This window comes from Stenella coeruleoalba (genome assembly GCF_951394435.1).
Source record: "Stenella coeruleoalba genome assembly, chromosome: 20".
Lineage (NCBI taxonomy): Eukaryota > Metazoa > Chordata > Mammalia > Artiodactyla > Delphinidae > Stenella > Stenella coeruleoalba.
The window spans coordinates 2,801,471-2,811,556 of NC_137166.1; the positions used below are offsets into that span (position 1 = coordinate 2,801,471).

General features: G+C 50.1%; 1 protein-coding gene across 1 annotated transcript; it reads right to left on the reverse strand.

The window, feature by feature from the left end:
* Nucleotides 1-2,373: 2,373 nt before the first annotated feature.
* On the reverse strand, nt 2,374-4,469 carry FOXC2 (forkhead box C2). The gene has a single exon (XM_079907750.1). The coding sequence runs from the start codon at nt 4,013-4,015 to the stop codon at nt 2,510-2,512; it is 1,506 nt and encodes a 501-aa protein (XP_079763876.1). The 5' UTR covers nt 4,016-4,469; the 3' UTR covers nt 2,374-2,509.
* Nucleotides 4,470-10,086: the final 5,617 nt, after the last annotated feature.

Consider the following 10,086-nt stretch of genomic DNA (forward strand, 5'->3'; position numbering starts at 1 on the left):
CGTGGCCTCCGTGAGCTACCCGCTCAGGTGAGCGGCCCACGCACAGCGGGGACTTCTTTAAGAGGCTTTCCCAAAGGTAGGAGACCCCAGCGCGGTGTCAAGGGCAGATCAGATCTCTGACCCCGTGGTTCCATTTCTCTCTCCACTGTTTTCCATGTGTCTCTGAGACCTCCTCTGAGTTCTAAATCTTAAGGTGAGGGCAGGCTTTCAGGGAGGACTCTGAAATATCTGGGGAAGCAGAAAGCCAGCTAGAACACTCTCCTCGAGGGGAGCAAAGTGAAACCCCAGTGCCCGAGTCCGCAGTGAGCGATCTGCAGCCTCATTCTGCAGCTCAGAGAATGGTCTCAGGGGTCTCTCCCTCCCTCTCTCTGGTGCATCCCACTCAACTGAGCACCAAGGACCCGGGGGCTCACCAGTCCTACGGTCATGAAAAGGAATAAAATGCAATCTTTAAGTCTTAGCCAGGTGCCACCTCTGGGGCCACAGATTGAAAGAAGCTGTGTTGCACATATGGGGGAAATTATTATGCTCAAACCTCCCCCAATTCGATTTCAGCATAACACAGAGACAAAATGCCGTGTTAAAAACAACATAACGCCCAGGTTACATTCAAGGCTACTGCATCCAGCAAGATCACCTTCTGGAAAATCATCATCTCCTGAAGTGGTAAGTTCACAGGAGCTGCACTCTAGGCAAGGTACAGAGTGCCTTCTCACCTGCTGGGCTGGGAAACTCATTCCCAACTTGGAGCTCTGGACCCCAAAGTCACACACAGAGACCAAGAGGGGAGTTGCGTGTTTTGGTCAGTGAAACACATAGTAACGCCATGCCCCCTCCCCTGCGCAGCCGCACCTCACACAGGCTGCGTGGCTATTTAAAATTTGAAGGACAAGGTATCAAAACTGAAAAGAAAAATAATCTATGATTTAAAGTCCTGGAAAAGTTGACAAATTTAAAACTCTAAAAGCACTGTAAATTATTTTTGAAGTGCGACGAGGCTTGAAAATTTTTCACTGCAGTAGGGTAAACATTTAGAAATCAAATCCAGAAGTGAAGAGGTCAAAGATTCACCTCTGATCTGGTCACCGCCAGGGATGGTCATTAAATGGTACAGAATCAATCCCCTTTGGATTTCCGCCATCCGGGTTCAAATTCTTTTCTGGAGAACTATTAAAGTGGGGAAGGAAGTCCGTATTTTAGGAAACTGAGGAAAAGCAGGACTCCCCCTGGTTTGTTGTCAGCGAATGGAAAATGTTTATCCTCCTCTCCCTCACCTCCTAAATTGGAGATGGCTGGACACTGGGATGGAATGGCACTGTTTGTTTTGACTATTGGCATGTCTTTCTGCGTTTAACAAAATGCATTACAGCAAATGTCATTACGGCTCACAGCCCTTCAGGCAGCAACGTCCAAGCAGGACTGTTTCTTGATTGCCTCAGTCAGGGTGGGATTCTGAACTAATCGAAAGCCTTTTGTGACACTGGCGGGACAACAGGGGAGTCCCCCCAGTCTTCTGTGATCATCTGTAGCTGTCTATACATTTACCCACCTGTGTAACAAAAATAATCAAAACAGGTGGATTTGTGAACACACCTGGTTTTTAAAAATTCGAGCATACAAACACACTGTCCGGACTTTGGGCAGAAAAACAACATGGGTTTATTTTAAGGCAAGTACAACAATTAAGACCACATAAGACAAACACAGGTCAAGTTAAATTTTTAGTGTTTTTTTTTTTCTTTTAGGAATGCTGGGGGAGGAATCTACTATACAACACCATCACACTTTGTAAATAAAAAGTATCAGATACTTGACTTTATCCGCCAACAACAAAAAATAAATTATTTTCTTGTTTTGTAAAAGACCTACAACTGGGAGAAGAATTATATCTCATAATTGTACAGGGGGGGGACCCCGCATAGGTTTCTTGAATTTTCACTTTGGCAGTTAGAAATGGTCGGGCAAGATGAGAAATTATCCAGTGAACTCAACTTTAAATATTATATTAATGGCTCTGAAAAACAACAAAAAAACAGCCTGATTACAAATCCACACATTTGTACAGCACGGTTAGAGAAATTTAAAATTACACACAGCACATACATAATCTATAGAGACCCCCATAGGCCTATGGGGGTCTCTACAGAGAATCATTACTGGATCGCTATGGGATTTGGTCCATAAGTTATAATTTTTGAAACCCCGAGTGGAGCAGTGAGCACAGCCATCCTGGAAGGGGAGGGGGATTTTAAAATCATTATTCATTTCGTTGGGCCGCGTCCCTGTACTGGGGCCTCTTGGGATCTCAGAAACGGGGCGGCGAATTAAAGTTACCTGCAGCTTCGCAGAGGGCTGAGGCTGGCGCGCGCGCTCTGTGCTCCCGGGTCTGCGGAAAAAGCGGTGGGCAAGTTTGGGTTCTTTTTGCGTCTCCGCAGCCTGAACTGTTTGAGAGGGTCGCGTCTGGGAGGCGAAGCCAGAGCGGGCCAGGGCAGAGGAGGGCCGGGGCAGGTCAGTATTTCGTGCAGTCATAGGAATATGGAGCTGCGTGGCGGTAGAGAGAAGGCGTAGATCTGTAGGGCAGCTGACAGCTCGCGTTGCTGCTCACCTGGGGTTCCCCGAGGGTCGAGTTCTCAATCCCCAGCCGGTGGGAGTTGAACATCTCCCTGACGTTAGGGAAAGTCTGCTGCTGGGCTGCGAACGTGTGGCCGGAGAGGTGGTTGAGGTCCCCGCTGTGGTTCAGATACCAGGACGCCGCCTGGGCCGCGGCGGCCCCGGGCTGCGGCGCCGGCTGGGGCTGGGGAGCCGGCGGGGGCGGCGGCGCCTGCGGGTGGTGGTGGCCGTGATGCTGGTGGTGATGGCCGGCGGCGGCGAGCGCGCCCTCCTGGCCGGCGGCGAGGTTGAGGGCGCTCAGGGGCGATGTGGGGCCGCTCGGGTGGTCCGAGAGGGCCTCGTCCAGCGCGGGCGGGACGCACATGTGCGCCGGCCGCTCGGCCCCGGTGTACAGGCTCATGGCGCGCATGCTGCACTGGTAGCCCCCGGCGCCCGCAGCCTCCAGGCCCTGCGCGCACGGCTGGCCGTAGGCAGCGGGCGGCGCGGCGGCGTAGGGCAGAGCCAGCGGCGGCACCACCAGGCCCGCGCGCCCGGCCGCGGGGCTCAGCTCGCCGCCCGGCGGCGACGTTCGCAGCGTCATGATATTCTCCACGCTGAAGCCGGGCAGCCCGTTGGGCGCGCCTGCGTGGTGCTCCGGCAGCGAGCCGTCGGGGGAGCCGGCGGGCGTAGAGGCCGCGCTGCGTGGGCTGCCCTGCAGCGCACTCTCGGGGCTCAGCGTCTCCACCTTGGTGATGACCGGCAGCGCCGGCGACGCCGCCTCGCTCTTGATCACCACCTTCTTCTCGGCCTCCTTGGGGGCGTCCGCTAGTGGGGGGGCGGCCGGGGCGCCCTTGGACGCCGCCGGGGGCGGCTCCTTGAGGTGGGCCCGCTCCTCCTTCTCCTTGGGCACGTCCTTCTTCTTGAAGCGCCGCCGGCGCCGCAGGAAGCTGCCGTTCTCGAACATGTTGTAGGAGTCCGGGTCCAGGGTCCAGTAGCTGCCCTTGCCAGGTTTCTTGTCGTCGCGGGGGACCTTGACGAAGCACTCGTTGAGCGAGAGGTTGTGGCGGATGCTGTTCTGCCAGCCCTGCTTGTTCTCCCGGTAGAAGGGAAAGCGATCCATGATGAACTGGTAGATGCCGTTCAGGGTGATCTTCTTCTCGGGCGCGTTCTGGATCGCCATGGTTATGAGCGCGATGTAGCTGTAGGGCGGCTTCACGAGGTCCTTGGGCGCCGCGGGCTGGTGGTGGTGGTAGGGCGCGTAGGAGCGGCCCATGCCCGCGCCGTACTGCTCCGGGTGCCCCGAGTAGACACCCATGGGGCTGGCCATGCCTCCGTAGCTGCCCGCCGCCCGGTAGTAATTCTGCTCGCTCAAGTAGGGCACCACTCCCAGGGCGTTGGGGTCGGACACAGAGTAGCGCGCCTGCATGCTGCGTCCGAGACGGCTAGCCACCGCCTGCGCGCACGGACCGCGAGGAAGGCCCTACGAGAGCGAGCGCGAGCGAGAGAGCGCGAGAGGGAGCAAGGGAGCCGGCGGGGGGGAGCCCCGGGCGCCTAGAAGCCTCAGGGGTGAGCTGGAGGAGGCGCCGGGAAGGGGCGCCCGCCTTTGGGCCGGGAAGGGCGCTCTCTTTCAGCGGACCGGGCGGAGCAGCATCCTGGAGGGCGCGCCCGGGCGAACGCAGCGCCGGCCCCCGCTCGCTCGCCCGCTCGCTCTCGGGACTCGGCGGGTGGCAGCCCGGGCGGGCGGCCGGGGACGGAGCGGAGACGCCGCGCGCGCGGTGGACCGAGGCTGGCCCCTCGGTCCGCGTCAGGAAGGGGAAGGCGGCTCTCCAAGCCCCCCCAGCAAATCGGCAGCCCTGAGGGTCGGAGAGCCGGGGTCCAGAGTGCTACCCTGCCGAGCCCGGAAAAAGAGGCGAAGTCCCTTTTAGGGAATGGGAAAAGTTTCAAAAGTCTTCTTGCTGAAAGCGAGTTTTTACTTTCCTCCAGCCACGCCCCCTCCGGGAACTTTGGACCAATAACCCGGCCGCTCTGGGGACTTGGCACCAATCAGGACGAGGAGCGCCGGAATCCGTCGGCTCTAAGACCCAGCCGCGCAAAACCAGACTTCTGCAGCTCAGTCTTAACTTGAAAAGATTTTTTAAAAAGTTATATCTTATTAAAATTTATTTTATTATCACATTTTGGTTAATGGGCCCACGTGCCCAGAGCAAAAGAAAAAAACAAAAAAACCCCGACGCTCCTTCGCAGATAAAAGTCAGTTTGAGATATAAAATCGAATTGATTAATGTAGTCCAGTATCTCCCCAAAGACCTTGTAAGTAGCAAAGAACCTGGGACTATTTTTCTTATTAATGAGTGATGAGGCAAATAATTAGATTTCCTAATTATCGGGGTCCAGGTGTAATGGCTTCCAAGTAAACGTGCTGGACTGGAATGGAGGAGCCTCCGCTGTATGTTGTCATTATTTAAGCAAATAATTAACAATCAACGGGAAGTTTCCAGGTTCAGGGCAGTCAAGAATAACCTATAAAGGTTTTAGAGGCAAATTATAGAAACCGAGTGCCCTTCACCCCAACCTGAGGAGGCAGGCCGAGGCGTCTATAGGGGAAAGGCGAAGTGGGGAAAGTAGCGACATCTTGACGATATAATCCTCTAAATTCGCCGTGGATTCAGTAAATCATCCACGACATCGGGAGCCGTTTTGTGGGGTTTGGGGAAGAGAGTGAAATAATTCTGTTCATTTCCCCCTTTCCCCTCCCGCGTAGACGCTTGCAGCCCACCAACTCCAGCTTCGCAGCGTGTCTCCCTTTTCCCAGAGATAAATTCCCTTTTGACAGGCTGACTCCCGCGCTCCCCGAAGATGGGAACAATGCACCAGCCACCCGGCCCCGGGAAAGCCGGGTTCCTCTGCGCGCGAGGAGAAACCCGAGCCGCACCCCGCGCCCTGCACTCTGAGCCCTGCGCTCCGCGCTCTGCGCTCCGCTGGGGCTTCGCGCTGGACGCGCGTCCGTAGAGCGGGTTCCCGACCGGCGCCCCGCCGGCTGGAACCCACAACCCTGGGCGCAGCTCTTGCTTCCAGTTCCTGGAGAAGCCCCTTGGGATTCTCCAAGTTAACTTTCTGTATTTCAGTCTTTTCTGTTTGGCTGTTGTTTGATAAGGTGATTTGGGCACTGGGGCTCCGCGAGAGGATGGGGTAAGCGATTGCAAATGGTTAAAGACACCTCCGGAGATGGTATTATTCGGGATATCGACCTGGAGCGACTCGGAGATCCTCGCCCTTCAAAGCTTTCTCCTTCTCTCTAGGAGTCCCAGAAAGTTTGTTTATTTGTGGACTGAGTATTTATTTCTTCAACACCTCGAATAATCAGGTCCCCCTCCGCTCGCTTCCCCGAAGGGGCAGGACATCTATAAGACGGGCTAAATGCTGGTCAGAATTCTTCTGGAAGTTGTCGGTCTGGTTGGGAAGGGAAGAAGACTTCGGATAAAACTTTTGTATTTCGGAATTCCTTTTCCCCTCCTCACTCTCCCATCAGTTGTTTATTAGATTCCCAGGAAAAGGGTTTGAGAGAATCTACGGTCAGTCTTATCTTTGGGGGAGGTGAGTAGAACGCACTGGGGATACTTCATTCATTTTCAATAACAGAACAAAAGAAAAACATTTATATGCATTATCTTTGAATGGTATTATCTCCTGATAAATTCAAAATCAAAGGGAAAGTACAAAATAGTTTCCCATTACCTCGAATATTCTGCTTCTGAAACATTCGCTATATTTTTTTATGGGTGCTCTGGGTTCTTTCTCTAACTTGATTTTTTGGGGGGCAACGAAGTAAAATAAACTGCCCAGTCCTCAGCTCACAGGTGAATGGTTTGAGCGTTCTCCACAACCCTCCAACTCCCACTACAACTTTATTATTTTTTCATACCTCCAGTATTTTCACATCCATTAAAAAAAAACCAAAAAAACCCAAAAAAACCTCTAGCAAAAAGTGTCTTTCTCCTGGAGTACGTGACAGGCAGCCCGAGTTCTCACAATTTTACTGGAAATGCAAACTATTGATCAAGAAACACTCCTCAGTCTGTAGACTTCCTGAAGGAATATTATTTACTCTGCTTTTACGAGGTGCTTTAAGAAAAAAAGCCTTATCACAGCACAGGGCAAAAACCAAAATAGCTAAGGACCACGGAAAATAAATCCCAAAATGGCAGTTTTTGCCTGAGTTTATATTTACAAGGGTGTCCAGGTTTAAACCAATGACATCTGAAAAGAACTAGGCTGAATGGCCTAAATTATTACCCCCCCCCAAAAAAAAGAGTGGGATGGGAAGGGAAAAAATCCTTATAATCAAGACAGAAAAGGTGAGAGAGACATTTTCCTTTGCCCCTGGAATTAGGTTTCTTCTCCGCTCGGTAGGACTCCGGGAGAGATGTTTGTTCAGGTTATTAAAACAACACCTTCCACACACCTGGACTTTGCAAAAACCATGTTTCCGATCTTTTCTTTTTCCTGCCAAGGTATTTTGGATTGGGGGCTGCTGATTTCTTCCTTTCTTGACCTTGCTGTCAGTGAGCCGAAAGCCAAATCGGGCCCCAGAGAGCCCTGTGCATTAGTAGAATAATAAGCGACGATAAAGGCAGAAGATATTCAAGTCACTCCCCCACCCCCGGCCCCGCGCCCCACCGCACAGAGTCCTTGCCTGGGCGCCGCGGGCTCCTGCACCTGGAAGCGGCTCGGGCGGACCTGTGGTGTTGGCGCCACCTTGAGGCCCATCAGGGAACTACTCTTGAAATAGTGGGGCGGGGTGGGGGGGAAACTCAACCATTCTGGTTACAATGGAGGTGCTGACACCTTATGGATGCACCTTAGCATTGCATGGCAGGAATAAAGTTCAAAATCTCTGAGGGAGAAAGGTAAATAAACTGTGCGCGGCGAGTCGATCAAGAAAATACAAAACATTTTCCACGGTTTTGCGATGTGTCAAGAACATGATGTGTTGGAAAACAGAAGTGTCTTTGAAACTGCTTGGGGAGCAAGAAATCCCCTCTAGGGAGACTCGCTGAGGTTTTAAGCAAATAAAACCTGCGCCTCTTAGGTGTCTACAAGTCTGGCTATATTCTTGCCAGAGTTGTTAACAAATTGCTCTCCTCGTGTCTTCCCAGGACAGCTGTCTTTCTGCCCGATGTGTGGCGTGAGTTTCAGGGAACTCATCAAAAATGTTTGGGCTGCACGTGTGTGCCTGACATTGGCTTTAACAACCCTTAACTTTAACCAAAGTTAAGGGAGACTTACAACACCTCTGCAGCCGCTTCTGCTTTTGAGGAACAACAGATCGGACAAGTGAAAGGATTTTTGTGTCTCTCCTCACTATTTTCAATACATTTCTCTCCTGGGCTCATGAGGTTTTAGGGAAAGGGACCAGAAATGAGAGCCGTCTCAGTCTTCCGAAAGCTACTTGGGATCTGATGAACCCTTGAGTTCATCAGAGCCAATGCTGCTTCTTAGAAATCCATTGCAATCCAGCTCCTAGAAATTTTTTCCAGGACAAAAAGTGTGTGCCTGATGAAAACTGTCCAAACCACCGTTCACAAATGGTAGCACCATAAACAACAAAATAACGGGTAAGGACTGTTCTTGGTTAAAAGATTAAAGAAACTGAACAACTAAATGCAATATTTAATCCTAGATGGAGGAAATTTTTTAAAAACACTAATAGAGGAGAATACCTGGGGAAGTTTGAATACCATGTGTGTATTAGGTAATAATTTTTTATCAAGGTTAAAATTCTTGAGTGTGATAATTATATGTGGTCAAGTGAGAACATGTCTTGTTTTTAAAAGATGCATGTCAAAATATTTAGAGCTGATATTCATCATCTCTGCAACTTTTAAAAGATTCAACCAAGGGGGAGGGTGTGGACAGAGAGGAGAAGGAAAGAGAAAGTTATCTAAAATGTACTAAAATGCGGACAATTGCTGAACCCATGGTATGTGGGTATTCATTGTTTATTGGTCTTGCAATTTCTCTCTAAGTTTGAAATTTTTCAAAATTAAAGAAAAAGATTGGGAGAAAACCATCTTTGTTACTCTGGAAATTTAAAAAGGGATGTGACACAGAGCAAACATCTTTCCATGGAAGGAAATTAGGGTTTCCGTATTGCAAACACTAATGTAGGGGCCTAATTTGGCCCCCAATGTCCCCTCTCCTTGTGTTCTAGAAGTTTCTGGAAAATAATCTTGAACAACCATGGAGTTTATCACATTAACTTGTGGTTGTTTTAAAAAAATAACAACCAAACGCTGATTGTCTAAGGAGCTTATCTATCTGTATAATTCAAGCATCACCACAATTAATACCATCAAAATTGTAAGAAATCCAATAGAGTACTGTAGATGTTTCTGAAACAGAATATTAAAGATATACATATGTTTCTTCTTAAAGAGAGTCAATTGCATACCTCTTTCTGCTGCCCGTTTCATGCCAGTTCTATACAGTTGCCCTCATGCATGTTGCTATGCAATTGGTTGGCTTACACAGTGTATCAGTCAGTTGAGGCTGGTGTATGCTGCAGTAACAAACAACCGGAGTCTCACTGACTTCATCTTGAGCCAACCCCAGCTGGGTGTCACTCAGGAGCCTGGGTTTTCAAAGGCTGCCCCTCCTGTCACCTTGGCAGGGGCAGGAGAGGCAGATTCTGCCCTGGGAATTAAGTGTCCAAGTGACACGTGGCACTTCTGTTCACAACTCATCGGCCTGGACAGATCATGTGGCCCCAGCACACCCCTGGGGCAGGGAGTTCAGTCTTCCCTGGACCCAGGCAGATGGGTGAGCTGACTTTTGTTTAGCAGTCTCATGTCTGCCACACATGTCCTACCTCTCCAGGCAGCTAGTGACTCTGTCTTGTTTCTCTCTGCAGCCCCAGTGCCTGGCAGGGTACCTTGGGGCATAATAGTACACAAGAAGTGTTTATTGAACGAACGTATGACTTGTCCAAGACTTTCCTCCCTAATAAATAAGGGAAAATATAACGCATGCATACTGTGTGCCAAGATGTTCTGCCTGTGACATCTCATTTAATCCTCTTTTGGGGTAGGTACTGTTAATATCACCATTTTACAGGGGAGGAACCTTAGGTTTAGAGATCTTAAGTAACCACAAATTTTCAGCTACAAGTGAGAGAATCAGGATCTCTTAACCCATTAATTTGCTGCCTCTTTAAGATTAGGGTTAGCGTCTTGGAAATTAGAGTCAACTTAAAACGTTAAAATACAAACTTCTGTATAAATAAAAATAGTCTATATGGAAACATACATTTATGTAATTTCATAACTATATATACACAGTCAATAGCGTATGCACGAAGGCATGACTTCTGAACACATGACTCAATGTCTATGAAATTTTAGCTTCTTATACCACCACCTTGCAAGCTTAATTAACCCGGTAGGGTAAAAGGATTCATTATCAGAGTCTGCAAGAAGCGACTGCTCTCTGGGAGGTGCA

Excerpts from the sequence above, each read along its gene's own strand:
- FOXC2 (XM_079907750.1), bottom strand. The coding sequence starts at position 4,015 with ATGCAGGCGCGCTACTCTGTGTCCGACCCCAACGCCCTGGGAGTGGTG.